General features: G+C 53.9%; 12 protein-coding genes across 12 annotated transcripts; 5 read left to right on the top strand and 7 right to left on the bottom strand.

Annotated features, from left to right (window-relative positions):
• Nucleotides 1-43: 43 nt before the first annotated feature.
• N7474_000309 (uncharacterized protein) lies at nt 44-247 on the top strand (the record flags this gene model as incomplete). Its single annotated transcript, XM_057191724.1, has 1 exon — nt 44-247. The coding sequence occupies one exon, from the start codon at nt 44-46 to the stop codon at nt 245-247; it is 204 nt and encodes a 67-aa protein (XP_057056677.1).
• A 512-nt stretch (nt 248-759) lies between these two features.
• On the bottom strand, nt 760-1,565 carry N7474_000310 (p24 family protein; the record flags this gene model as incomplete). The annotated part of the gene is made up of 3 exons (XM_057191725.1): nt 760-1,056; nt 1,129-1,317; nt 1,416-1,565. The coding sequence occupies 3 exons, from the start codon at nt 1,563-1,565 to the stop codon at nt 760-762; spliced, it is 636 nt and encodes a 211-aa protein (XP_057056678.1).
• A 329-nt stretch (nt 1,566-1,894) lies between these two features.
• N7474_000311 (ubiquitin-specific protease UBP15) lies at nt 1,895-5,889 on the bottom strand (the record flags this gene model as incomplete). Its single annotated transcript, XM_057191726.1, has 9 exons — nt 1,895-2,004; nt 2,059-2,188; nt 2,243-2,557; nt 2,609-4,684; nt 4,736-4,844; nt 4,900-5,089; nt 5,146-5,303; nt 5,355-5,499; nt 5,652-5,889. 9 exons carry the CDS (start codon nt 5,887-5,889, stop codon nt 1,895-1,897), a joined length of 3,471 nt encoding a protein of 1,156 aa, XP_057056679.1.
• A 665-nt stretch (nt 5,890-6,554) lies between these two features.
• On the top strand, nt 6,555-8,642 carry N7474_000312 (protein kinase PKP2; the record flags this gene model as incomplete). The annotated part of the gene is made up of 7 exons (XM_057191727.1): nt 6,555-6,730; nt 6,778-7,060; nt 7,114-7,899; nt 7,947-7,967; nt 8,190-8,256; nt 8,351-8,426; nt 8,477-8,642. 7 exons carry the CDS (start codon nt 6,555-6,557, stop codon nt 8,640-8,642), a joined length of 1,575 nt encoding a protein of 524 aa, XP_057056680.1.
• Nucleotides 8,643-8,985: 343 nt separating this feature from the next.
• Nucleotides 8,986-9,841, bottom strand: N7474_000313 (signal peptidase complex subunit SPC3; the record flags this gene model as incomplete). Its single annotated transcript, XM_057191728.1, has 2 exons — nt 8,986-9,604; nt 9,696-9,841. 2 exons carry the CDS (start codon nt 9,839-9,841, stop codon nt 8,986-8,988), a joined length of 765 nt encoding a protein of 254 aa, XP_057056681.1.
• A 183-nt stretch (nt 9,842-10,024) lies between these two features.
• Nucleotides 10,025-10,631, top strand: N7474_000314 (gamma-glutamylcyclotransferase family protein; the record flags this gene model as incomplete). Its single annotated transcript, XM_057191729.1, has 2 exons — nt 10,025-10,052; nt 10,105-10,631. The coding sequence occupies 2 exons, from the start codon at nt 10,025-10,027 to the stop codon at nt 10,629-10,631; spliced, it is 555 nt and encodes a 184-aa protein (XP_057056682.1).
• Nucleotides 10,632-10,891: 260 nt separating this feature from the next.
• On the bottom strand, nt 10,892-14,597 carry N7474_000315 (uncharacterized protein; the record flags this gene model as incomplete). The annotated part of the gene is made up of 4 exons (XM_057191730.1): nt 10,892-13,055; nt 13,108-14,270; nt 14,325-14,385; nt 14,449-14,597. 4 exons carry the CDS (start codon nt 14,595-14,597, stop codon nt 10,892-10,894), a joined length of 3,537 nt encoding a protein of 1,178 aa, XP_057056683.1.
• A 1,065-nt stretch (nt 14,598-15,662) lies between these two features.
• N7474_000316 (eukaryotic translation initiation factor 4E) lies at nt 15,663-16,607 on the bottom strand (the record flags this gene model as incomplete). The annotated part of the gene is made up of 1 exon (XM_057191731.1): nt 15,663-16,607. The coding sequence occupies one exon, from the start codon at nt 16,605-16,607 to the stop codon at nt 15,663-15,665; it is 945 nt and encodes a 314-aa protein (XP_057056684.1).
• Nucleotides 16,608-17,792: 1,185 nt separating this feature from the next.
• On the bottom strand, nt 17,793-20,130 carry N7474_000317 (putative protein kinase; the record flags this gene model as incomplete). Its single annotated transcript, XM_057191732.1, has 3 exons — nt 17,793-17,991; nt 18,048-19,911; nt 20,028-20,130. 3 exons carry the CDS (start codon nt 20,128-20,130, stop codon nt 17,793-17,795), a joined length of 2,166 nt encoding a protein of 721 aa, XP_057056685.1.
• On the top strand, nt 20,110-21,387 carry N7474_000318 (uncharacterized protein; the record flags this gene model as incomplete). Its single annotated transcript, XM_057191733.1, has 3 exons — nt 20,110-20,484; nt 20,548-20,994; nt 21,040-21,387. The coding sequence occupies 3 exons, from the start codon at nt 20,110-20,112 to the stop codon at nt 21,385-21,387; spliced, it is 1,170 nt and encodes a 389-aa protein (XP_057056686.1).
• A 1,596-nt stretch (nt 21,388-22,983) lies between these two features.
• On the top strand, nt 22,984-24,198 carry N7474_000319 (uncharacterized protein; the record flags this gene model as incomplete). Its single annotated transcript, XM_057191734.1, has 3 exons — nt 22,984-23,382; nt 23,428-23,640; nt 23,689-24,198. 3 exons carry the CDS (start codon nt 22,984-22,986, stop codon nt 24,196-24,198), a joined length of 1,122 nt encoding a protein of 373 aa, XP_057056687.1.
• Nucleotides 24,199-24,812: 614 nt separating this feature from the next.
• On the bottom strand, nt 24,813-26,159 carry N7474_000320 (uncharacterized protein; the record flags this gene model as incomplete). Its single annotated transcript, XM_057191735.1, has 1 exon — nt 24,813-26,159. The coding sequence occupies one exon, from the start codon at nt 26,157-26,159 to the stop codon at nt 24,813-24,815; it is 1,347 nt and encodes a 448-aa protein (XP_057056688.1).
• Between the last annotated feature and the right edge of the window lie 1,501 nt (nt 26,160-27,660).

Here is a 27,660-nt window from a genome sequence, read left to right on the forward strand (position 1 = left end):
CACAATTGGCTCGGTATCGATCAGTCTCGACTCATGTGCGAAGATGACCACGCCCCGACGTGACCAGGATGGTGATCAGTCGCCTCTCGAACCCAAAGCACCGGTCCGATACCCTCGCTCGTCTACGGCATGGCACAAAAGACTCCGACAGCGTTCTCAACTCGTCTCTATTGTGACTCGTCACGACGCGAAAGACGCCCACAAAAACAACCGGTCTCGGTCTGAGTCGTCATCAGACTCCGCTTGATTCTCACTCCGAGTACCCGACTACTCAATATTCCCTTTCCCTAAGACCATACTCGTTAGTGACTACTTCGCCACACAGTGCGGGATTGCATAGTTGCCGAAATCGTCAGATCATCTTCCTTCCGATTCTGAATCCCAAGATTCCCTCCTTCTACGTTCTGGACTTCATTGCCAGACACACAGTCGCCGTTTGGAAGATAGTCGGATAACACTGCTGCTGCTCGGCTGGATTGTAAACAAAGAGGAAGGTCGATGTCATGTCGAGCGTGGAAATCGCCGATTCCGCCCAAATAAATTCTTCTAACGAAAACCTAGGTATAATAACCGCGACAGATACACTATGACCGCACGCGCCACGTATTCAAGAATAAAGATTGATAGAAATGCACCGTATTATTTTGGTCATGCTCATCCTTCACACGTAACCTGCGAACAATATGTCAGTGAGATGTCCGTCCACCAGCGGGAAAAGCTTCAAGTATATATCCAACATAACATAGGCATATGCGAGTGTCAGTCATAAAACATACCTTTCCGAGCACCCTGGAAAAAGAAGCGCACAACAAAGACCTGCAACGCAGCCATGGACACCATTATCAGACCCTCGATCACACTGAAATTGAAGATGCGGCGCTCTGTGCTCCGCACGGTGCTGAAATTGCGGTTCTCGCGCGTTCGGAAATACTTCTGGTTGCGGGAGATAGTTGACAGCTGGGCCGAGAGCTTGTAGATGGACTCCTCCAGGGCGGAGGTCTGTTCGGGGGAGGCGCCCTGGCGGGAAGGAAGCTGGGTGCGTTGTTCGTTCTCGACCTGATGAGATGGAAGAATGCGTTAGCGGATTGCTGATGGAGGGAGAGTAGAGAAAAAGGGTAAGACACATACAGCAACCTCGAAGTCAACAAACTTCTCCGCGAAGGTCGACATCTCGTTGTTGAAGCAGAATTTGTACTCTCCAATGCTCTGTGCCGTAAAGACAAAGTCACCCTGTCTCTCCTTCGTACCCTCCATGACGACCTTGTCTCCCGGCGCGAGGACCGAGTAATCCAAATCGAAGGAACCACCGGATTGGACCTGGAATCACCCACACGCATTACGTGGTCAGCTACTTCAATTCGTCCAGTATGCCCCCAGAATATTGATTAGGAATTGCCGCCAAAAAGAAAACGTACGGCGAAGTAGAAGGCCACCTTGGCGTTGGCCGAATCAACATTGGCGTAGAAGCATGCCTTCTCGTGCGCCTCGAGCTTGTAGGTTAGGGCGGTTGCGCTGACGGACGAGATCAGGGTCGCCAGTCCGGCGAGAAGGGGTGCAAACCGCATTGTGACGAGTGCAATGCAAAGGACAAATGAAATCGAGAAACGTGAAGAGCAAGGATTCTGGGGAGTGATAGGAGGTTGTGTTCTTGCCAGCGTTGCGGGTTCGGGTGTTTGCACTGTTTGCACCCAAACAAACATTTCCACTGTTCTACTACTGCTAGGAGCGGTGTTGTATACAAGTCACCGGGGGGAAATATGAAAAGAAATTATAGAGAGAAAAATAAATGAACATCATCATGTATAAGCTTGCAACTGCCCCAAGATCAAGCAGTTCACGTCCTTTCGTCGCCAACCCACTCAAATCCCTAGCGAAGACGCCAAAAATCACTTCTCTATCGAATGAAGAAGCCTTCACTTTTGTTCCAAAAGCCCCGGTTCTTGTTTGCATGGTCAAGGCCGAGGGTATCCTCGGAATCGCCTAGGACATCTGACAGAATATCGTCTGCGGGAAGAGATTAGCATCCACGGATAAAATCTTGCAAAGTATGAAACTCACCATCCTCTAGGTACCGGGCGTTGGAGTAAGAAGCGCGAGGAACAGAAGCAAATTTGATCTTCTCGAACTGCTTGCCCTTGATTCCCGTCCGTTTCGACAGACGTTCCTTGGTTTCCTTGAAGATCTCGCCCTGCATACAGTCAGCAATGGAAGAATTGTCTGCGACTGCAAGTAAGTAACTCACCGGCTTCACGACGAATTTGAAGGGAACACCGTGGGTTCGGTTTGGTTCTTTGTCAAAGTTGAAGACGTTAATCACTCGGTCACTCGCATCCATATTCACCTCGTCGTCAGGAATTCTCTCGGCATAAAGGGTGGCATATTCGTTGATAGATGAGACATTATTGTCATCCCGGAGCTCCTTGTAGATCTTTCCACTATGTGCCTCACAGATTCTCATTTCCCGCATCGTCTCATCGTCCAGATTCGCCTTCTTTTGCAACGAAGCCAGCAGTTCGGAGACGGTGCCGTTGCGAGGAACTAGAACCTCCAAGACTTGCTATCGTTGGTGTTAGCGTTAAATTGAGGGCAATAGGCAAAAGAAACTGACCTCCTTCGTGATTCCTTCTGGCAACAATGTCACCTTGAAGGATTTCTTGCTCTCATAGTCGCTCAAGCTCGTGTCCAGAATCTCATAGTACAGGGCATCCGACCGGTGCATGGTATAGCCGTAAGCACCATACTGGCCGTTGAGGATCTGGGCAAGACTCTGGGCGACAGATCGCTTGAGGAACGGCTTGGGCTTTCCGGTACTCGCCATTACCGGCGCAAACCGGAGATGTGTGGGTTCTACCTTGAGGTGCTCGCCGACTTTCTTTGAGAACTGATCGTAAGTCATCTTCCGGCTGAGGGTCAAAGTGAAACCTTCGGATTCTTCCGACTTAATCGGGGCGAAAGTGACATCCATGCGATTCAGGAGATAGTCGTAAAACTGTCTCGCATCCGTGTAAAGGGCGGTTGATGGCAGCTCCGACTCCTTGACTGAGCGCTGGAAGGTGATGATGTCGCCGTCCTGGATCTCAGACTGCTGGAATGTTTGCTTGGGCTTCATCACATCGATCATGGTGTGTTTGATCTCCTCAAATAACATAAACTCCGTGCCAGCGGGCCAGTTCATCTTCGACAGGATAGTCGATGCCAATTCCCCCACCTTCTGGTTCTTGCGAACAGAGACAGGCCCGACACCACTCAAGGTCTGAGCAACAACATCGAAGTGCTTCAAGAAAACAAGAACGGAGTCATTGTCCGGCCAGGGCGTAGGCTGTCCGTCGGGACCCGTGGAAGCAACTTCCATCCACAGTCGGAATGAGTTCCCTTTGGTGCCGAACTTGTTGAATGCCTCGTCAACAGTAATGTCTTGGTCTCGGATTACCTGGTCAGGACGCGTCGTCTTGTTCTGACGATTGACCATGACCCAAAACCGGATCGCTTCCGCCTTGAGGCCTCGTTCTTCGGCAATTTCCTGTGCAAACTCGCTCACTTTCTTGGTCTTCAGAATCCGATACCATTTCGGAAGTGCTGGGTCCTCCGCCGGAAGGTCGACGCTAGTCAAATCAAATCCATGGTGGGCCTTGAATGTGTCCTCGTTCAGGATTCCAACGTTCGTGTAAAGGTGGGCTTCTTCTCTTTCCTTCTTTCGGCGTAGCATCTCCGCACGGTCTTCGGCAAGTCGCGTTTCTATGTGACTAGGCACATCGTCCTTCGTAATCGGCAGAAGCACATCGTCTTGTCGCGACTTCCGAATGTACACCAGCATGTAGGCGTTCATGGATCGTTTCGTTGAGAGACCGCGGGTGTAAGGCTGTCGCACACCTGTTGCGCCGTTGGCAAGCTCATATTCGCCGCCGTAGTTCTCCTCCAAGACTTCTTTATCGGTAGCTCGGTTCACTCGATCGTCATCAAAGCGGTACCAGTATCCATCCTTGGTAGGCTTGAGGAAAGCGTAGTAATGGCCGGCATTGAAATCGCCACTGTGAACGAGGACACCGTGCAGCTCGTAAAGCCACGGTTCGGACATATCGGCGTCTTTGGAGAGGTAGGGGCTAGCGTCAAATTCCATGGGGAAGGCATGTCGGTCGTTGAGTTTCATCATGGCGTCGCGGTTGATGTCATATTCAAATCGCTTCAGGTGCAGATGCAGCACCGGCGGGAAGCTTTCAAAAATCACGCCCTTTTTGGCATCCTGCAAGCCGTACGGCGGGCCGGCGTCATATTTGTTCTCGCCCTCCAGTGTCTCCACTTGGATGTAGTCGCGGAAACTGTCATCCAGAGTCTTGTTGTTGCGGACGTTGAGCTGAATGTCCCAGAACTCTTCTATGCGGGAGGACTCGTAGTCGACATTGATGCAGGAGATGTAGGTCTTGGTCTTGCCCACGAACATGTTGGGCAAGGCCTTCTCAGCGGGAGTCCCCTTCATCTTCTCCTCCAGGCGTTCCATCAACTTTCGCGAGAGCTCCTGGACGTCCTGTTGTTCGAATATTTGTCTTGATTCCCAGCCGAACGATGCGGTAAGTTCAGTGGTCGAGACTGCCGTGTCACTTGACTGCAGATTGAAGAAGAGCCTCTGAAGTGTCCACGCACTATTTTCGCGTGTGGCTTCCTGCTCAGTTGGAATTTGGTATACAGCCTAGAGGATAAGTTAGTGGGTCTGTCGAGGTACTACCAAGTGTTTCCATACCTTGCGGAACCCGTTGGTGAAATAGAGCGACTGCAGGAGCGAGTTCAAGTAACAAGTAGCGCCTTGGTTCTTCAGACCAACCATTCCCGTCTCCTTTTTGGAGTCATAGCTGCAAAGAAATCAGTCAGTTCGAGGTTCTAGGAGTAGCGCCTGATAAAGCTTACTTCTGGAAACTGTGCCAGAGCACACCAGTCGGATCCTTCACCACTCGAACGTAGGCCGTGACCTGTGCCTCGTCATCCTGAACCAGCGACACATTTTTACCCGGCCATGCGTCGTTGAAGAGACTGCGAAGATCATAGAACCTTGTAAAGCCCCAATCGCCCTCCTCTGCAGTAAACCGGTGTGTCGCAACTGCAACCGGATTAGCTAGCCTGTTCGTTCCAAGCCAAAGGGACTGCAAGACATACCGTGAGAAACATAGATGGAGGGATCATTCACGTTCGACAAGACCAAAGCGAACTGCACACACGCATACCAGTTCTCTGGCGGCTCGCCCTCCCAGGCATGCTCCAAATAGAAAGAAGCATGCTCTGCGTGGTTGCCGTACGGAAAGAAGAGAATCCGCCTACGCTCCAGTCAGCAACCAAGCCAAGTCGCAAGGTCTGATAAAACGCACCAAGGGAAACCTCCGCACTCAAAGGTCGGCCCATGCACCTTGCGGTCCAACTTCCGCCAGTCCTTGATGTGCCATGTATTGTGTGTCTCGTCCGCGGTCTCTAGATCGGGGGTTTTGGGCAGAACCCGAGCCATCATGGCGGTGTCTGTGTGTGCCGCATTTTCTTGTTAGCCAGCTACACCAAATGCGACCGAATGGACAGTGACCCAAGTATTCAAGCCATATATGACCTGGGCTATTCCTCCACTGTATCCTATTGCGCGGGGATAAGGGAGCAAGGAAAACGAGATCACGTACGGTCATCCGCGGTCGGTGCCGAGTCGGGCTCCTCGGAGTCAGGCTGGGAGACGACCACGACGTCGGTCTTCTCATTCTGGTATTGATCATATTCGTCGACGAGCATGTCGTGCTCGCCGAGCTGGGTAGAGTCAGCGGATGGTGTCCTTAAGGGAGGGCATGACATGGAGGGTGCGGATGAGGCAATGACGACACGGGCTTGGGGGCCGTTGAGGGGTAGTAGACTCACGTTCTCCATGGCCAAAAGGGCCTCCCGCAGGTCCGGAAAGCACTGACGAATTGAAGAAAAAGGGTTGTCGGGGTGAAGGGGAGGGGAGGTGGTAGAGGTTGTTGGTGGGATGTGTCGGTATGGTGATGGTGGCGGAGTCGCGGATTCGGCAGGAAATCCAAGATTGAGGGAGGAAGTGAATCCACGACAGGCTTAGCAACACGCCCAGATCATCAAAACGGATCCATAATATTCAGGTTGGACTGTAGTATCTTTCTACAAATAATAATAGTCCACTGCAGGTCGCTAATAATGGTCTATGTTCCGTACTGCCTGATCTCACTCCGACAACATCGCCAACTACCGCACTGCAATAAACAAGAACTAAGCCAAGGGAAATACCAAGACCATCATAATCTACCTAACTAACTATTCGATTCGACTCTGAACGCACTGCGAACTGGCTAGTTGTCTGTCACATGGTCTGTCTGTTCTGGACTCACCGCCCGGTGTGCTTCCCTTCGTCCTTCAACATGACTCCGACCTGAACCTCCATGACGACCGGGGCATGCACACGATGCGGCCCAGTCGTCCCCGAGGCTGGCCTCCCCTGCGATCCGCTGCGCTGACTCGCTTCTACTCGGGCTCGTCTCATCAGCCGCCGCCATGGAGGCCCGTTTCCGCATTGGATGAGTATGGCCTCGATGCACCCGTATCCCTCCGAGCTTGATGCTGACCCTCTATGGACCAGATGGGTAGAGCGGGCCATCCGACCGATCAGTTTGCGCCAGTTGACCTTCTTCGGTCGCACCCTAACAGAGCCCCGACTCATCTCCTCGGCAAACTACGTGCGCACCGAGCTACCCACCCGGTAAGTCGGAGACGAACACCCCCGAGAGGCGCGTCTAATTGAACCAGCATTGCCCATCGTCTCCGAGACATCCAACAGCTGCCCTATGTGGTAGTCTCTAACCCGCATCTCTCCATGGTGTATGAGCTCTACTACAAAGCATTCGAGAAGTTCCGAGTCATTCCCGAGATCTGCAGCCTCGATGATAACGACCGGCTCTGCGACGTGCTGCGGGAGACGCTCAAGGAGCACCTGGTGGTGATCCCGAACCTGGCCATGGGGGTGCTGGAGTGCCGCGAGCTCGTTCCGCCCGATGAGATGGACCGGTTCATGAACACTTTATTGCGAGCGGTATGCATGTTTGGGATCCCGTCGGAAATGGTAGTATTGACGGTCTACATTAGCGAATATCTCGCCGTGTGATTGCGGAACAGCACCTGGCCTTGACCGAAACCTTTAATTCGCCTTGGCATTTCCCGGACTCGCACGAACGAACCGATATGAATGCCGACTTTGTGGGCGAGGTGTTCTTGAAGTGCAATGCGAAAGAGGTGGTCGAGCGGTGCGGCAAGGTTGCCCAGGATCTGATGTGGAAGAGCTCCGATTCGACCAAAATCCCCGCCATCACCGTGCAGGGCCATCTGGAGGCGACCTTCCCATATATTTTGAGTCATCTCGAGTACATTGTGGGCGAACTGCTGCGCAACTCGGTGCAGGCGGTCATCGAGAAATACCAGCATTCGACCGGACCGCCGCCGCCCATTGAGGTGCTCATCTGCGAGACCCCCCAGCATGTGATCATGCGCATTTCCGACCAGGGCGGAGGCATCCCGCGTGAGATTCTGCCCTACCTGTGGTCCTTCAGCAAGGGGCCTCGCACGCAGACCCGGCTGGAGAACCTGGGCCAGGTGCCGGCGATGGCGGCCACCATGCAGGAGCTGCAGGTCTCGCAGGGGCGCAAGCACGCGGACCGCGACACCTTCCACGAAGGGTCGCTGGACACGCTGACGTCGAGGCCACCGAATCTGCGGCTGGGCATGGGCCTGCCGATGAGTCGGGTGTATGCCGAGTACTGGGCTGGGAGTCTGGAATTGCACAGTCTGGAGGGCTACGGGGTGGATGCGTTCCTGCAGATCTCCAAGCTAGGCAACAAGAATGAGCAGGTGACGACGCGGGCGAGCATTGATGCGGTCTGAGTCTGATGGTTGGCAACTGAACCGTACCGAATCATCTGCAGAATCTGGCGGCGAGTGTGGCGGTGTGTGATGGAATTGGGATGACGTAACCCTATCGTCCGCCAGCCCTATCCGATCCTGTCAGATTGCTCTCCACTGACGTCTGATCGCCGATCATGAAGCGCCTGAACTCATCCTTGGACGCCAATGTCCCACCTACATCTCCTTCCTCCTCTTCCTCATCTTTCTGTTCAGCTTCCTTCCTACCCGCCAAATCCCCCAAAGCCTAATAAGCAGCAACCCAGACTCCTTTGACCTTGATCATGGCTGGTACTTGTTCTATGCTCTGCCTGGTGATCATCACCTTGTTCAGTATGTCTATTCCCTCTCTCTTCCTGAATCACTACTGCCTAGCAGCAACGACGCCATCTCGTCCCTCCGTGTAACACTGCTGACTCTCCTCCAGTCCCACCGCTCGGCGTCTTCCTCATCTCCGGCTGTGGTGTTGATTTCTGGATCAATGTCCTCCTCACGATTCTCGGGTATGCTTCTACATATGAGCTTTTATGACACGTCTTAACACCCTTCACAGCTACTTCCCGGGCCACATCCACGCGTTCTACCTGGAATACGTCTACTATGACCGCCGCAATCGCGACCCTATGACTCGTGCCTACCAACGTCCCGCACCGGGTGTGTACTCCGACCGTATTCAGAACGGAGGCAATAGCAACCAGCGGAATTATGGGACCCTGTAAGGGATATTATCGATCCGAGCGAACACACGGATAGGTTGATACCTCGAATCGATTGATAGCATTTGCTTGCATGTGTGGTTATCCCTAATGGCAACGGCGGTGACGATGTTGTGCATTCCTTTTGAAACGATGAATGATGTTCTTTTTAAAGACCAAAGTCTCGGTTGCGCGTAGTACTGTACCATTATGCGTTTGATCGAATAGTGTATTCCGAGGAAGATGTCTCTGTAGCTATAACATTGGATCCGAAGATTCTTGGTGGATGTCCAAAACCAACCACAACCTCGAATGACCCAATTGCCAATCTCCATATCCTCAGAAAGAGAGAGAGAGAGAGAGAGATCTATACACCCTCCGTCTTCGCCGTCCCCTTCAACGGCGGAAAGTCAAAGGCCTCACTGTTCACCACCGTCCCCTGCGTGCGCGGCACAGCCCCCGTCCCAGGACTCCACCACAGCGCCCCAACCCACGGCTGCACATTCCACCCGACAGAAAGGGTGACATTCTCCCTCTCGGCCAGCCTTCCGGTAATATCGCTGATCTGGTACTTGGCCTTCTGGCCACGCAGTCTCAGTTTCCCAGGCGTATCCCCCTCCGCCACAGCAGCGGCGCCATTCTTCGTCGATTTCTTCGCTGCTGATCGCTTCTTCTGCGAGGATTTCTTTGCTGGCTTCAAGGACGAGGGAATAATCGACGGCGGAATGGCCGACAAGACCTTCTCGCTCAGCGCATCAAACGAATACGGCGATGGCGAGGCCGGGATAATCGCATCCCAGATGACCGCCTCGGTCAGTGGGACATTGGACTCTTTCTTATCGGACGAGGAATACGTCGCGTAGACATATACAAAGACCTGTTTGGTATTCCAGTTGAAAAGCGGCGACAGGTCCGCGTCCAGGTCGAAGCGGATCTGGGCGTATTCTTCGCGTTTGGTGGAGTAGTAGTGCGGTCGGCCCTTGACTCTGTTGTATTTCGTAGGAGGTTAGTACTTATACGGATGCGTCAAGCTTTGGAAACAAAGCTGCGATTGAAAGAGAAGGAAGGTGTGCGTACACCTGGACGTTCTTTAATGACACTGCCGCCGACGTGTCTGCCGTGGGGAAGAGGAGTGTCGATAGCGCTGCGAGCCCTGCGACGACGAGGGCGACGGTCGTGAAGAAGCCGAAGACGGCTTGCACGCGGTTGAGGCTGGAGTGCATGGTGGATGGGTGCGCGCGTGGGGAGAGACACGGAGACAAAAGGGAAATGTTATTATGGATTGATGGATGAAGCCACCTCGGCCGGATGAGCTTATCGATAAGCTTCAAATTCAATGTTGTCGGCAACAACCACCCAACGTCTCCTGTCGAGTTCGTTTTTGACAGCTTAATGAGTATCTCACTATGGGCGACCATGTCCTCTTCTTCTACGGTGTCTATTCCCTCTATATTCGAGGCTTGCGGAAATGCTAATAAGATTGCAGGCACGCTGATGGCGCCGCAAGTCCTCCACCGCGTCGTCCACGGACACCCAAACCCAGAGCCCTGGCAGAAAGCCCTGCTAAGCTTCAAGCCGGCCGTGTTGCACGGCTACAAGAGACACCGTGTGCGTGGCGCCGATTACCCGGGCATCGTACGCGCCAGCGGAGAGCCTTCCACGCAAAAGGTGCTCGGCACGCTCGTGTCCGGATTGACCGATGGAGACCTGCACCGGCTGGATCTGTTCGAGGGCAGCGAGTACGAGCGGAGGGCTGTAACCGTGCGGCCGTTGCGTGACTCTCTGGATTCGGAGTTGTACCATAGTCCGGGACACCAAACAAAGGACGGCCACTTGCGTGATGTGCTTGATGCGGCAGGGGCGGAGGTCGCAGACGAAGAGGATGAGGTGGCTGCCGTGACGTATGTGTGGACTGCTGGGATGGATAGGTTGGAGGCGGCGGAGTGGGATTTTGAGACGTTTAAGCGCGATAAGATGGCGTGGTGGGTGAACGCGGATGAGAGTGAGTGGTAGCTCTACATCTTCGTAGTACATACTATAATTGAGTTCGGGCACGAGATGGAGTATAAATAAGAATAGTTAAGATATAAGCTAGAAGGATAAACGCAAACGCAAATGCAAATGCTGGTATCTCATGCGTCTTTCTGCATCCTCTCTGATATCTCCAAACCGACGACGCCTGTATCCCCGCTGTGTATGAGGCTGAAGACGAACAGAAAAGGGGGAAAAAAAAAAAAAAAAAAAGAGAAACAATTCGTGAGCGTCATAACCTGTCAAGAGCAATCTCGCTGGGACATGCCCCGCGGACTCCGTCGCACTCGTCCAGATTCTTCAGTTGGCGGCGGTGTGCCCCGTATCTGGACCTCCGCCCGGACACCCAACTTATCCGTGCCCTTCTTGCGCTTCCTTATGGAGGGATCGCCGAGATCTTTATCCTTTCCCTGGCGGCCAAATTTCTTCTTCTTGTGGCCTAGCTTCGTCTGTGCCGTCTCCTGGCTGTCTGGAACTTCGATCACCTCTCTATCGTTCTCTGTCTCGAGGTCCATTGCTTTCTCGCGCGATGGTTCGCCTGTCGATTCCGGGCGAGGTGCGACCCCATCCGAGGGGCCAGTAGGCACCAGCTCGACCTGATCCGGTGCTGAGCTTTCAACATCAGGAGCGTCCTCATTCGCACCATCATCCTTCACGGAAGACTCGGCTGCAACGGCTGTATCCAGTGTCTCAGTCGAATCAGCAACATCTTTATCAGGCTCGCTCGGCAATGGCGGGCCCAGCAGAAACGAAACAGGCTGCTGATTTGCCATAATGGCTTGACTATCCACCTTATCCCGCGTCTGCTCTTCGTACAAATCATCAAGAAACTTGCGAAGCCGGTGGCGCAGAAGACCAGATCCCAACGGAGGCCAGTCAGCCTTCGCATCCATATCTCGTCGAAGGATTTTCGTGATGAATGGATCCGGGTCCTGCACGAATTTCTCAATGTATGCCAACAGGTACAAGCCGCAATCAGAGTAATTCGGCTGCAGGGGAACCTGTCGAGCTCGCATGCCCTTGATTTTCGCGGCGTCCAGCTCGACCCCTTTCTTGGACGCTGCTTCTTTGCAGATGTAGTCCCGGAGCACCTTGACGGTAGGTGATCGGGCCAGATCGAGGGAGTCGAATGTGATGATTGTCGGCTGGCGGGGGTCCAGCTTCGGTCCCGTCCGTGTTTTCTTGGATTTGCGAAATGGCTGAGGCGCGGTGGCGCTTTCGACTGGAGTTTCGGGGTTCTCGGTCTTATCACGGACAGGGCCAAACTTGGCCGGAGGAGACTTGACATTTTCTTCTTCCTCGGGCCACTCGTCTGTTGGACCACCGTCTTCCTGTTTCTCTTTCTTGGTTGCTGCATTGGCTCCGTCAAGAGTCATTGACGCAAGAGACTGGCGCGTCTCCTGTTCTTTCGAAGACTCCGCGACCTTCTCTGGTGCGGCTCCTGCTGCAGCTTCGGATAAATCAGGTACCGGCTCGGGCTCAGGCGTCTCTGGAATCGTCTGGACCTCACTGGTTGGCCTAGTCGAAGTCTCCTTTGCATCTGCCCCGGTGTGATCGGACTCAACAGTCCCCCCGGGTGGGAGTGATAAGCTAGGCAAGTTGCAGATAATAGCAACATACCAATGCGCATTCTCGTTGATAGGCACGACGATATAATCGTAAGCGAAAAGATCAACGCTGCGAGTCCACTTCTCCACGCCACTGTAATTGATCTCGCGCGCACCGCGGGGTGTGTTGGTGATGGTGGCGTGGAAGTATGAGTTGAAGAAGTAGATCTTCTCGGCGGCACGCTTGTTCGTTCGCTCCAGGTGGTCTTGAAGAAAGCGTATATAGAAGCCGATCAGGTTGTCGTTCAGGAACTCCCCTTCGCGTAGTCGATCGCGGTCTTCTACGCAAACTTCCGCCTTTTTCTTTCCAGCCTTGGGATAGACCAGGGGGTTCTGCCACTTCTTTCGGGCTTCATCATCCGTTGACGGTGATCGTCGTGTATTGGCATTGCACTCTTCTGAGGCTGCTGAGGTTTTTGGCGTAAGGCGCGCCGATGCTCGTGTCTCTCGGCCTGAAGACTGGGCAGCCTGGAACTTCTTCACCGGAATTTCCACCCCGGCATCACCATCTGCTTTGGAGGATTGAGGTCGTGTCTGCTCATCAGATGAATGCCTGGACTTAAATTTCAAGGGCTCTTGACCACCCCCACCCTCTTTGTCGTGGTCTGGTTTTCCCCGACTAATCTCGCCATTCACATCTTGCAGAGCGGAGGAGACTTTTGTGCGAGTGGAAGGTTTGGCAGAAGGCATTTCTGGTTCTGCAAGAACAACAACATCCTTGAGCAATGGCTTTTTGGTGTGGCTGCTATGGAGCTCCATGTTCCGTTCGTAGGTTGCAAAAATTTTATCCATAAAGGACCTGTGTCGTAATTAGCTCAAACGCAGGACTGCGTGTTGCACAATCCACATACCTGTCTTTATCTTGCATGTTGACCTGAAAGCTTTGCAGCGTATTGCACAGGCGCAACTTGTCAGCGGAATTTGTGAACTCAACGTCCACCTTGTCCCCGGGCGAATTGGCTGCCAGCGAGAGTTCTATCCGGACTTTGCAACTGATCTCACGTCCTTGCAAGACCTTTCTGATTTGCCGAAGGGGAATAGACACTGTTTTGCCGGTTCCCACGATGTCCTCGCCAAGCTCGATCGTCTCCTTCTCCACATCCAGATGAATCGTCATCCGCTCTCCCTCAGTCGTGGCCTTCTTGATGGGCCCAAACCGAATCGAATTGATTTCCAATAGCCACAAGTCCCGTTTCTTTTTCTTGTTCTTCATCTTCGGGCCTTGGCGGGGCGATGCCGCAAAGTTGGTAGTCTTGATATCGGTGGGTGAGCGCTCGCGAACCGGGGATCTCAGTTGCGTCTTGCTCTCGGTCTTCCACCGAGCGAGATTGGGGCTTGAATCCAGAGACTTCGGAACTGGGTGAGTGGTAGCTCCGCCCTGCAATTCATCAGAGCTCTCTCGAGTAAAGTCAGAGATGCGACGCATTCCTTCCGACTTGATGACCTGTCGGCGACGAGAGGTTGGGGAACCGAGATTCGTGGGATTGCGAATCTCAACACTCGGGAAAACCGTTTGCCGTTGAGATCGGTCTGATTTGGCATGGGCGTTGGCCGCCATGGACCGCCTTTGTTGTGCAGCATTCTCGGTAAATTGGCCCTCGTCCAGGGAACTCGCGGAAGAAAAGCGACGGTTTCCTTGACTGTGGGGACTCCGATCGACCCGATTGACCTTGACTATATCTTCCAGGTCGCGATATTCCGGGAGTTGTTGCCTCTCGTGAGACTTATTCTTCTGTCTGCCTGATGGTAAGCGCGGGGAAAGCTGGTTTGCTGGCGGCAACATCTCCATGATGGACGAAACGGGTTCGGTCACATCGTCTGTAAGATTGATAGTCGGGCTAGACTGGTCATGACGCCGCCGCTTGTTAGGTCGGTCCGATTCATCAAACTCCCACGCATTTTCCAGGTAAGGCCGTCTGGAATTCGATTGCCTTTCCTTTCCCTGCGCGCGGACCGGTCCGCTGGCTTTCGAGTGTTTGGAGAGCGTGTCTGCCGGTCTGAATGCGCCGCTGGCCTATAAGTCTCTCAATCAATATATGAGTCGCAAAGCTCAGTGGAATAGACCTACCCCGGGCTTTCGGTTCTTCAGGAACGAAGCACCGGGTTTGATCGTGGTTGCCCCGGGATCCCTATTCCACAAGCAATGTCAGCCACGTCAAATTTTGAGAAACAACGGGTTACAGAGACAATACCTGTAGCTCTTTGCTCCCATCAAGCGGGCCTCGTCTTGAGCATCGTTCCGGGGCTGGTCTCGTTTCCACATCTGCGCCGAGGTGCCCAAACTGGGAGAGGGTCCCTGGGTCAGCTTTTGCCGGGTGGCAGGGTCGCGCTGAGAGTTCATATCTACCGGGCGGGGTGTTCTAGAGCAACCGGCGAGGTGGGATGCCGCTGTCGTCCAGAAGAGAGTCGTGGTTCAGGCGGAGGAAGAGAAATGTCGGCATAACTGTGAGACGCCTGACAGAGGTCAGAAATGAGACAGGCGATAAGGGAATGCGACTGAGACTGCAGCGTGGGACAAGGGTGGAGAGACCACACGAAGGCCTGGGCGTGAGATTGAGAGAAAAAAAAAGAAACGAACGCAGAAAAAAACAAAAAAAAAGGCGAAGCGCAAGGCGGATCCTGCATGCAAGACACACCACCGGCAGATAGATACGCACCTCCGAGGGACCAGAAGGGATAGCTTGTCGAGTAGCAGCGCGTGAACGGGACTCAGTATCTGACCGACTTGAGCGGCGGGGGAATGAGTGGGAGGTTGGCCGCGACGGGGAAGCCGAAGGATGGCGACGCGAAGGTGAGGACCGTTGGCGATCGTCCTGCCGACGCGGAGACCGAGTGAAGATCGCGGACAGTTTCTGGAAGAAGGGCATCGGGCCTGCCACACCTATGCCATGCTTGGTCCCATGCTGTGCCCTCACTTTTTGGGCTCCGGACTCTTCACTATAGATAGTATTCTGGAGATATGCACCGTCATTCCTTTCCATCATGACCCAAGGCGGTCAGAAAAAGTGATGCCTGGATCTCCAGGCATCACTTCCACGACATCTAGTTCTACGTCTGGACAGGAGTTGAGTAACTGCTCAATACCTATGGAGCATCTACAAATGGTACGTAAATGGCATGGCTTAGAGAATCCTTCGCAGAATGTTTCTGCATAAATTCCATAGAACAAAAAAAGACTGTATCGCCCACCGTTGTATACAGAACGAAAAGCATCAGGACATTCAAGAAAAGCCACAAGAGGAAAACAACATTGAGTCTCTCGCATAAAAATCAACCCGTGAGTTCGCCTCAATGCCCCACCGACCCCTTCCTTACCCAAACGCGTCCCAATGAAATGTGATCGTGGCTCTTTTGTGGTGTGGTATGGTGTGGTGTACTATACAGGGCCTTCGGCCAGGACTGGCGTTCACGAGGCCACAGCCTTGCCTTTATCCGCCATCATCGAATCATCATGACCGGTCATACGCCGCCGCTCCGATCCCTGGTGGTGACCGCTGCCGGCCGTGGCCTTCTCGTGGCGTGCCTGGTCGATGGCCGACCGCTGGGCGATGCTATCATCGTGGCTCTTCCATATGATGTTGGTGTCGGGGGGAAACGCGAGTAAGCGCTTGATCGTCTCTCGGATCTTGATGTTTCGACCGCCGTCGATCCGGGTCCAGATACTCAAGACATCCTCGCCACCGCGCACGCTGAGGACGGCGCCACAGACTTCATCACCGGCCTCGGCAAACTGATCGCCAGCCATGGCCAGCAACAGGTCCTCCCAGAATCGATCGGCAACGCCCTTCTTCAATCGCACGATCCACTTGCCACCCCGCTTGTTGGCCTCGTCTTCCCACACCGGACGGATACCCTTCTTAAAGATGTGGTAATCCGAGACCGTCGGGAGAAGCGAGGGCCGCTTAAGATGCGAGTATACCGCCCAGAAGCTCTCGACAGACGATATCGCGGCGATCGCAATTGTCGATTTCTCGTAGTCGGAATATTTGGGCGTAGGAGGACGATACCAGACAATCCAGGTAGACTTGAGCGGATGTTCACCAGCACTGGACACAGACAGCTTCGCGCTCAGGGTCTCTTCCTGCTCCGCAGACATGTCAGGACTCTCACTGGGCATCTTCGCCTCAGACGAGCCACCTGGTGTCTTGGGCGCACCGAACGAGGCGAATGCGCCAGATCCTAGACCGAAAGCGGAAGAAGGGTTGGCAGCCGACGACGGGACCCCGCCCGACAGCGGAGATATTGCGTTGAATGGATTCGAGCGGCCGTGGGAGCTGTCAGGCCCAAACCGTTTGGAGGCGCGGGGCAGTTCGACTCGAGCGCCACCGTCCTTGTTGTCCGTCCCGGACATCGACAGCGACAGCTTGGAGGAGCTGGAAACGAGGAACTGGAGTCAGTGATTGTTCTTGCCAGGAAACGTCAGAAATCCCGCTCCCCACTTACTTTGCCCGACGAGACCACAGGTTTGCATTATCCATCGCGGCGGGAGACCAGACTGCCCGAGACACGAGCGGTCATCAGGGAGAGCCGAACAGCCAGAACCACGGCACTCCTCGTAGGTGAGCACAATCGGTCGTCTATAACTTTTTTTCTCGGATTTTTATCTCGGCGACGGTAGGAAGTGGAGCGGAGACTAGATCCTTCACCGGAGACGGCAGGATAGACGAGGTGAGAGAAATAAAAGGACGATAGTGAAGCGGTCAAGAGAGGAAGCAAAGAAGAATGGTGTTCAGAGCGGCAGAGACTGTGGAGAGTAAGTAGTGGGGATGGGGGAAACGACGCAAGATGGAATAGTAGTGAAGGAACATGAAGTGACTTGGAGAGCGTAACGTGAGCTGTGACCCAATCAGAACAGGTGACTCCGTCCGCGCCGACTTTTACCCGAACTTGTCCTTTTCTGCCCTTTTTTCTCGCTTTTCTCTTCTTTCTTTCCACAAAACCAAGACCACCAACTCAAATCACCGCTGGGTGTCCTTCATTTGCCACTGCCCCGGCGTTTCCGATGAGTGTGTCGAGATCAACCGATCGCATCTAAAACCATCATCACGAGGGCTCTTCACGGAGCAACCCATGATGCGTTGATGACCTGAATGACGGGACATTGCTATTCTTCCTAGTTTCTTTTCTTATAATCAAGTACGTGGTCAGTAGCAATTCAATTCTTTTCTGCTTCTTGCTTCTTTTCTCTATGACGAAAAACATTTGAGCTCTCTGGTAATCCGAGGTCTCAACCGCCTGCTACTCCGGCTGGTTGGGCGTGAGGTCGATTGGCAAAGTCTGATGAGCGTGTTTTCTTGCTGCACCCAAACCATCTGGTCTACTCTGCGTGCCATGGCGACTAACGGCAACCAGTACGTTCTGCATATAGTCTCCCTACATACGAAACTCCGGCTCGTGAGATAATGTATACCAAAAATGTTTATTGGCGATGGGCAATATGTAACAAGCACGCCGGAGCCCCATGAATGTAAATGCAACCCATCCACCAGCCATGCAATACAAATAGATAAAATATGCCAAGAGATACACAATCCCGTCAACTCGGTGCAGAAGAATCCGGGCGATGACTGCTCTCGTCTTGTCTGACGCGCTTGGGGTCACGGTCGCTCAGCGGCGCTGCAGCCTCGGCCTTGCGCTTCTCGCGGTCCTTTTGGTTTTGGTATTCTACGCGCCGGGCCTCTTTGCGAAGAGCCTTGCTTTCGAACTCGTGCCAGTCGCCTTCAATATTCTCCAGTCTGAATGGCGGTCAGTAAAAATTCATAGCATATTCATGCAGAGGGGGCCAACGTACTCAATTGGCGGCTGAGGCGCCGGTTCTTCAGAGACGAAGTAGGGGTGCTTGAGAACTTCTTCGGCGCTGGGCCGCTTCGCGGGATCGTACTGGAAGACCTGGGAGATCAAATCCAAGGCAGCCGGGGTCAACACCTCGCGAAATGTCTCCTCGAAATTTCGCTTCTTGCGCTCCGTCGGCCGCATCAGCTGGAACCATGGCATCTCCACAACATCCTGCCACTCTGCGCGAGTAGGCGTGCCCAGCATATTGTAAAGCTTGTCCATCTGGCTGAGCTCGCTGCCTTCACCGGGGAAGACGGCTTTTTTTGTGAACATCTCCATGCAAACGCAGGCGGCACTCCAAACATCCACGGCCGGACCGTACCGGGTCTCACCCAGCAGGAGTTCGGGAGGACGGTACCAGATCGTGATCACGCGATTGGTGTAGTCAAGCTGGCGGGTCTTGGAGAAGAACCGAGCCAATCCGAAGTCTGCATATTTCAACAGGCCGCGGTTGCTGATGAGAATGTTGGCCGCCTTGATGTCTCGGTGAAGAACGCCACGATGGTGGAGATAATTCAAGCCCTCGAACATTTGCTTCGCCAGGTCCTTCTTGTGTGCCAGGGTCAGGGAGAATGTGGGGTGGTTGATGAGACCCGTCAAGTCATGAGAGAGATATTCAAAGACCATGAAACATTCGTTCTTTTCCACCATGACTTCCAACAAGCTAACCACGTTCTCGTTTCGCAGATGCTGGAGTAGCTTTATCTCGCGCACTGCAGTGACGGGGAAGCCATCTTTCTCGCCTTCCATCCGAATTTTCTTGAGTGCCACTTGGCGCTTTGTGTAGACATGAATTGCCTTGAAGACCTTGCCATATGTGCCAGCGCCGATCACTGATTCATTGCCTGGTTTTCTATAGTAGACGGAATCGGCTTGAGCAAATTCCTCGGAGAGGATAGGGCGTGGCTTTGGACGGGTAAGGATCTTTTTCGGCTTCGGCGGCGGTCCCCTGGGTGCGTCAATCGAAGGTTCCCGGCGACGATCTTGACGGTGGGGACGATCTTGTCGTTCTGGATAATCTGGACGGAAATCAGAACGCCTGTCACCCTTTCGTTTATCACGACGCTGATCGAATCGGCGGTCATCTCGGCGGTCCCGCGAATTGAAGTCTCGTGAGTCCCGGAAGTCTCTGCGATCTCGGCCCCGATCCCGTCCTCCACGGTCACGACGATCAAATCGATTATTATCGGGCTTGAATGTAGGTAGCGGCCCATTGGTCAACCTGTTTCGAGGCGGTGTTGGTTCAGGTGCACGCGGAGGTGGATCGCGGACCTGCATCCGCTGCGCAAGGTCAGGGACCGGTTTGGGGGAAGGAGCAGGCGCGGCCTTTGATTTGAAAGCGAAACTGAATTTCCCGCCGGCCTTGGCTGGGGTTGACGATTCCAACTCTGGACCGGGGGGACGCATCTGTTGGGTATCGCCACTCTCGGAGACCGGCTTGGGGTAGTCATCTTCTCTTGGAAGATCATCCTTGCTTGGACGTCTTGAACGAGGTTGTGGCTCCCCTGCACGAGGCGACCGTGGATCATTCGCAAATTGATCGTGGCTCGGAGGAGTCTGTGACCCATGACTGTGCATATGATGAGGGCTGTGCTGACCTCCGCGACCCCTAGAGCCAGACGCAGACCATTGGTGGCTGTTAAAGTTGCCTCTACCCCCACGCTGGGAGGGCCCGTGGTTATAGTGGTGAGGCCCAGACCCGGAGAAGCGGCGGTCCTGATCCTGGTTGGGGTAATTTCCGCGATAGCCTCCATGCCCGCCTCGGTAGGATGGTGGGCCATAAGACTGAGGGTGGTGGTTCGGAGGGCCTTCGTACGAGCCTTGATGGTTCTGATAGTACTGCCCGGGGGGACCGTTCTGATGATATGGAGAACCTTGCCTATATTGATACATGGTTAATTTTTCCCCACTTCCGGAATTAGAGGAGGAAACTCACCCAGATTGACCTGGATAAGGGGGTTGCCCGCCCCACCCGGCTCGCCCAGAGTAGGGCGACCCAGGCTGTGGTGATCCATGATATGAGCTCGACGGGGTCGCATACTGTGGCGACGTGGCATATGGCCGGGTATCAAGATGCGGGTGGGAAGGTCGTCGACGTTGTTTGTGAGGGACATCAGATGCTCTCATACCGTGCATGGGAAATTTATCTCGTAGATCAGCTGGCGCATTTCCGGGCCCACGGTCATTGTCTGCATCGAAACTCGGGATCGGACGAGGAGGAGAGGGTGGCCGGGCGAAGTCGTCCACGACGGACTGAATTGGCCGAGTCGAGCCCATCTCCGGGTCGCCCCTTGAGCTGCGAGAAACGACGGATCTCGAGCGCTCAGACCGCACAGAGTTTCGAGATGGTGATCGATACCGCGAATGATGGTCGCTGTGGTCGTTGGCACTGGGTGATTGGGACCACCTCCTATCCCGGACAGGGGATCTAGATAGGCCTGAGCGTGGGATTCCAGGCCGATGGTCGTCTTTTCTGCGGCGATCACGGCGGTGCTGGGGTGATCTCCCTCTACCACCACCACGACCCTGAAACCGGCCGCCTCGCTTTTGATACGGAGGGCTTCGGTCCCGTCTTTCTCCGTGTTTGGCGTGGTGATGACGAGGAACAGATGGGCGATGGCCGCGAGGAGAAGGACTTCGAGTCCTTTTGCGTTTGGATGGAGGTGGAAATGGTGACTCGTCTCTTCGTGGGCCCAAGGTGTCCCTGTCTGGTGGGGGGCCGAATCGATGGGTGTTCCGAAAGTCGTCTGCAGCAGACGGGGGTTGTCGAAGGCTCGGGCGTCGATCGTGCTGGAGCCCAGAGGGTGACAGACCCGGAGACCCGTGGCGAGGAGATCGGTTCACGGGGAAATCGCCCAAGTCGTGAGACGAATCAGGCCCAAATCGGGACGCGTGGGCGGGGGGTGGCGACCTGCCGCGGTCGAAATGGCGGTCGTTGAACCGGTAAGGGCGTCCACGGCCACGGTGATTCTGACCCCGGGCACGATTGGAGCCTCGACCTCTGCGCCTGTCCCGGTCGCGAGGATCGCGAGGATCGCGAGGATCACGCTGGTCGCTGGCGCTCCACTGGTCTTTCAGCACCGGACTCCTACGGGACCCAGCCATGTAAACGTTGCCAGCCACATCTGGCGGATGAAGAGAATGTTGAAATCGAGGTCAGTGCCAAGTCAGGGCGAAGCGATGGCTGGCTAGGGGATGCTGTCGTGGGAAGCGAGAGTCGGCGGGTGGAGCCAAGGCCCGTCTGGTCGGGTGGATGGTTTTTCCGGTCTGCGAAGTGTAGGAAAATGCGGATGTGAGAACAACAGAACAACAAGGAGAAAAGGGGCGGATACGCACCACAACTAGGGATTTTAGGCTACTCGTGCGGTGACCCGTTGCACCAACAGACACGGCCACAATCGGGGCTCTACAGTCGGGCCGACCCAGGAGGCTGAAAGGTCTCTCTCATCACCCAAAGACCGCCACTGACTCGCTTTGATGGCCACAGGTTGGACCTGCTCTTCTCAACCCAGTGTCGGTCGTTTCTGGTGCCTTGTTCGCCTCTCCTTGGCCTGCCTCGCGAAGGCCTTCGCTCTGCAGGGTCTCACATGAAACCTCAGCGGACTGTCTCAGCCAGATTTATCTACGTACTGCACGAGCCTGGAAAGCAGGTCTGGCAGAAAGAAACCACTGCAAGAAATCACAGAATGACGCCATATCAAAACCGAGAGCGAACTCCGATGTAAGGTGTCGGGAGTGGGAATAAGCATCGACCCGGGAGGTGATGGTGTTGCCAGTCCTGCTCAGACGTTCGAATCCGGTGATAATGCGACGCAATTGGAGGTCGTAGATGAACAGTAGGCTTGTCCTGTAGCCATATAGGCGACATTCGAGTACAGCTGCTGTGAGTCAGGAGAAATGCTGGGTTCCCCAACACGGTCATGCTCTTCGAACCAGTGTCGCCCATGTTTTACAGCAGATATGCAATCAGCCATTACCAGCTGAAAGAGAAAGAACACCAATGACCATCTGCAAGCAGTGAAAGACACCAACAGGAGGCGCTTGAGAGGTTCCCAGTCAAGTCCAGTAGAAACCCCACCCCATAGACCCAGGCGCGCCGGAAAGAGATAGGGTGTCGATATCGTCCACATTTTCTCTCCCAGCAGTAGGACGAATCACCAGGTTCTGAATCCCAGTAGCATTGCAAGAAGCATACCTGATATGGGTAGGAAAGGCCCGACTAGGTGTTTGCAGGCCGATGCATCATCCGCCGTAGCAGCAAAAAGAAACGCCGCGCTAAAGTCCCCAGTCCTCCAGTCGTAGTCTATGAAAGAAAGCCGCACCTCATGGTTCAAGATCTGCGTCCGGGCCCGAGCGCAAATCTCCAGGGTGGGAGGAGCGGGATGAGGAACTAAGCGCCCCGATCGGACACCCTGCAACGCCGCAAGGCATGGCCACCAGAAATTCTAGAATAGAAAATGCGTGGTTGACGGGTTATCCGTTCCAGGTGCACGGCGATACGAGTGCCTGTCGAGTGTGTTGTTACCAGGAACGCGGGGAGGAGTTGAAGTTGCGATGGCGGGAGGTTGAGGAAGCGTTTCAAGGAGGGCAGTGATCACGTGTAAATCATGTGATCTATGAAGTATAGGACTTGACTGCACGCCTTTGAGATATTGATGCTCGAGGATAATAGTTTAATCAAACAAAATATCATTCAGCTGCTACCGTCAAATCCTCTCTTCCTTACATCCCCTTTTTTTGGGTTTTCTCACTGTCTACACCCCCTCAGATCTCATAACTTCTGGCCATCATCTTCTCTTCAGTAGATAAGGGAATCAAGAATACAGAAAGTGATGGATCTTCACGTAGAAAACGTTGTCGTTGTTGGTAGATCAGCGCGAAGACCCCATGATATGCAGCCAGGGAGTCCAGAACTCGTGCCACCACTCGTTCCACCAGATCAACTGGTCACCGGGATGAGGAGCATTGACGCCCGGGTAGAAAACGGGCGCGTCCCAGTCGAGATCACGGCTGTCCATCTCACTCTCAATGAGGTAGTCGATAGGGATCAAGGACCGAATCTCGCCCTTGAACTCCAGGTCATTGTACAAGACCTGGGCGGCCTGGAAACTCGACTTCGGGTGGCGGGTAAGCTTAGACCAGAACTCCACGCGGAGTTCACCGACTGTGTTGACGTCAAATGCGCCATGGATAGGCGGGTCGTGGTTGTTGAACTCTTGCGCGGTCATCGTGCGCACGGCGTAGGGCAGGAACTGCTGCCACTCGTTGGGGGCGTCGTTGATCAGGTAGTGGTATAGAAAGCTCAAATCCTTCTGATACCAGAAAACGCGAGGCAGCCTTTTGAGGGTGGCTTGCCAGGGTGGGTTCCGTCGAATGATCAGGGTTCCAAGGACCTTCATGATTCTGACTGCGAGGCGCAGGTCCTTGTTTGGCCACAGCTGCTTGTGCTTGATGATCCACATGCGCATAAAATTGTCCGGGATCTCCATAATGTGCCACATCTTGAGCAGCACGCGAAGCCCTCGAGAAGGCAGGAGGTTCTCAACTCGGTTTGCATATGCAAAGATCTCCTTTGCCATATCTAGGCGGATTTTCAGCCAGACAATCCAGCTGAGTTTCGGCTCAAGGCGCATGACCATGCCATCAGGAGCAATATTCACGGTTGCAGGCCAGTGAAGCTTGATACCTGTGCGGAGGCTCACGAAATTCTGGTAGGGAAACAGTCGCTCCACAAAACGATCATGAGCAGGCAAATAGTTGTGCAGAATCTGCGGCACGGCGTACAAGATCAGTCGGTCGATTGTCTTGTGAATACCTTGAAGCTGGAAGATATCAAACATATTAAGGTAATCGACCACCTCGGTGAAAATCTCCGGGTAGTGTGTAAGAGCCCTAGCCAGGCTGAATGGTTGAAGGAAATCGGGTTCAATGTCCGAGACAGAAACCTGGGAATCCCCAAAGACGGAGCATCTGCCGCGACCGCTAGAATTAGACTTCAATTCCTCGGTATCAGTATCACTGAAGATAGCCGCGAGCTCAGCGTTTGCAAGACGCTCATCATTTGGATTGTTGAAAATTGGCTGCTGCGGAGAACCGGGTTTGATTAGGGAGTTTCCGAAGAGAACAGATACATTGTCCACGATAAATGGATCTGCGTCCTGCTGTAGGCAGTACCGCTGAGGCTCTTTGCCTTTGATGGCCGAAGACGACGATTCTTCACCAGGATCTGGAAAATCTTCCACAACAAACCAATCATCCTTTTCACCACGGGTGGTGGGCGGATCTTCGCCATGGGACGCCGGACGCTCTCCTTTATCAGCCTCAGGCAAGGGAGACAGCCGGAAATGGGACAATTGCATTGCAGCAAACGCAATTTCCGCCGTAAGGGCGTCACCCACTCCCAGTGAAGCATAAGGAGCATCGCCAGCTCCATCGTAGCCGTAAGAGCCATTGTTATCATAGATGGGTTGAAAATGCCAATTTCCTGGCGTTTCAAGTTCCATTTCATCGTCATATGGCTCGGCATCACCACTGTCATCTGGAGTATTACCGGGCTGGCTGGGGTGCGGAACAGCTGGTACATGTGACGGAGAAGATCCTTGGACCGGCGAGGAGTGGGCATTGCTGTTCGAAAAAGTTTCAAGAGAGTTCCGCGGCGGCACTACTCCAGAAGGCGGATACAATTCTTCAGGAAGAACTGCAAGTGGTTGAGCTCGAGGAACTACGTCCCCATTTCCAGTATGCACGGCCGGTGGCAGAGAGGGGTCTGCTGCGATCTGATTGCCGGGGGGCCCGGTAGATTAGGCAGCGGTTGAAGTGTGCCTTGGAATTGAGCAAGTGGAAGGCGTGGAATCCGGATTCCATCTTCAGTGATCATGAGAAGCGCCGGGGTCCGGTACCGGGTATGAATGCCTGAGGGCGACACCTGTTGTTGTCGGGACCGCGGACCTTGCATTGGTTCGAGCTGATCAATCGGGATGCCCGCGAGCAGCTGCTGGCGTACGAGCCATGACTGGAGTGCGTATTCCCTCTCGACCGGCATTGGGTGCATTCCCTGGGTAGTATTCAAAGACGGGGGTGGTCTCCGGGGAGCAGTCAGATACCGGGGCGAATTCTGCACATGCTGGGCAGGCATTTGAGGAGTGGTTGCTTCAGTAAGCACTCCTTGATGCTGCGGCCTGGGAACAGTCATAGGAGCAGTATATGAAGCAGGCACCATCGTGTACGGATTGGGCAGACTGCTTGGGGTGTAGGGCATGTCACCTATTAACACTCCTTGAAGCTGTGTTGCCGGCCCATTGATAGGAGCAGCATATGAAGTGGACGCTGTCGTATACTGGGAGTGCACATTGCTTGGAGTATATGGCATGCCACCCATTGTCCCTCCTCGAAACTGTATTCCGGGACCAATGGTAGGTCTAGCACGTGAACCAGGCACTGTGGTGGACGAGTTGGGCGCACTGCTTGGACTGTAGGACATGTCGCCCATCGTCGGAATCGCCGGCATCAGCTGCGGATCGATGGGGGTCAAAGAATCAAGCATCACGCTAGTGCTGGGTTCGCGAGGGTCGGGCGGCCCGGCAGGCTCAACTCCAAAGAAAGTGGTTAATTCATTTCGCGCAAGGACAGCTGGATTGCGCGAGGAAGTATTAGGAGCGGTAGCACCGGTTTGCGGCAGTGGCTCCAGTGGCAGCTCGGGAGGCGAGGCCCCAACCTGGAAGGCAGGGATGAAATCCCCATACGTGCGAGGAGAGCGAGGCTCGGGTGGTGAGCTGCTCGGATGCCGTGGAAGTCCACGATGAGTGGTCGTAGGGACCTGATCGGAGTGCCACGCAGGAAGAGGTGGTTCTGGATACCAGACCGGATTGGCGAATGGCGACGCCAGCTCATCCGGACCAGGCAGTCGAACCGGGGGAGAAACGGTGCGCCACGGAGGAATAGGGAGAGGGGGATGAGTAGGAAGAGGAGGCACAGGAGGCGGCGGCATCAGGTTGCGGGCTTCCGTCTCGGCCAACTCACGGTCAACATCACCCATCTGATCGGTCGAGTTGCCTTGTGATCGAGACATGTTCGTCCTGGGCTAGGGTGTCATCGCGGGTCAGCTCGCAGTCTTCGATACATCTGCCATTCAGAGCGGACAGGGCAACAATGGCGTAGTAGGACCGAGTGCTCACTCACTGTGTTGATTGGGTGATTCTGGAGGTTTCTTCTCTTGCAGAAACGACTTTCTCTTCAAAGATCAGGTTACTGGTGTGTCTTGAAGCTTTGGATATAGTTCACGTACCTTAGGGCTTGTCTGGTTCGAAACCCTCGAGACCGAGGATCTCAGCTCGGACTAGGTACTGTGCAGTCCCATCAGTTTCAGCCTTCAGACGAAAACAGGTAGTGAATAGATAAAGTGGCATTTGGCCACGCAGGTGCTTGGGGTAGATGCTTGGGGTCTGAGATGATCATCACAGAGACACAGCAACCTCTGGTAGACAAAGAGATTGTGTGAAAGCCGAAGCCGCCACAGGGAAAAAAGAAACCAGATAATGATAGTATAAAAGAGCAGACTCGTGGACAGATACAGTTTGGGATGGGCAGCCAGCAGCACGAGGGATCACACGAGAGAGAGAGTGCGTCCTGGCAGGGAAAAGCAGAGGGTGCAAGACAGACAAGAAAATTGAGCACAAGCACAACAGATGATGGCAAACATGAGCATCACAACAGAGAAAAGAGAGAAAGGACTCACGGGTGTCTGGAGGGTATGTGGTGATACGGATGAGCACAACGATGAGAATGATGATAGAAAGCGAGACGGAGATGGAAAGGATGGCGGAAAAGATGAAGGTGATGAAGATGAAGAAGGTCGGAGGGAAGAGCATCATGGTAAGAAGAAGCGTGCTCTGATATAGAAGGGGGCGCCGACTAAGCCGCTGAGTCGGCGATGCTGAGTCGGTGGTGGGATATGTCGACGACTAAGCACATCACCAGCAGCCTGGGGTTGGGTCATCATGGCTGACAACCATCACAGAGCAAATGGGGTTCGAGTCGAGTCCTAATCCTAATGGGCTCGACTGTGAAGCAGGGTTGTCACGGTTGGCCAGGTATATGGCGGGTTCATACCCAGAACATGGAGAAATAGAGCAAGAGAGCCATCAACGGGGAAAGAAAGAGATGGGAATGTACATGGCATTTAATATATGGGACATATACAGGCGACGAGGACAGAGCCTGATATCAGGATGCTGAGACATAAGTATAGAAAAAGTCAAGTGTTGAAACAGCCTCGCCGGCACCATCAAGGATTTTGAGGTCAAGGATTCCAAAGATCCAAACGAAACATGACCACAAGCAAGATATAATGGCCAATCGTGTGAGTAATACACGAGAAGGATTGTGGATGTCGGACAGGTCAGCATAGGATAGACATGATTCATCGACCCTAGGAGCGAGAGGTCGAAGAGAATGGAAAACATTGTCACGGGTAAACATGATAAGGCAAGGTAAGGTTATGGGGTCAAGGTAATATGCAAAAGAAGTGAAAAAGAACACAGAGAAACACCGAATCCGTGATGAAGTAAGAA

Source organism: Penicillium riverlandense (assembly GCF_028828495.1).
Source record: "Penicillium riverlandense strain IBT 135883 chromosome Unknown utg000001l_segment0_segment0, whole genome shotgun sequence".
Taxonomy (NCBI): domain Eukaryota; kingdom Fungi; phylum Ascomycota; class Eurotiomycetes; order Eurotiales; family Aspergillaceae; genus Penicillium; species Penicillium riverlandense.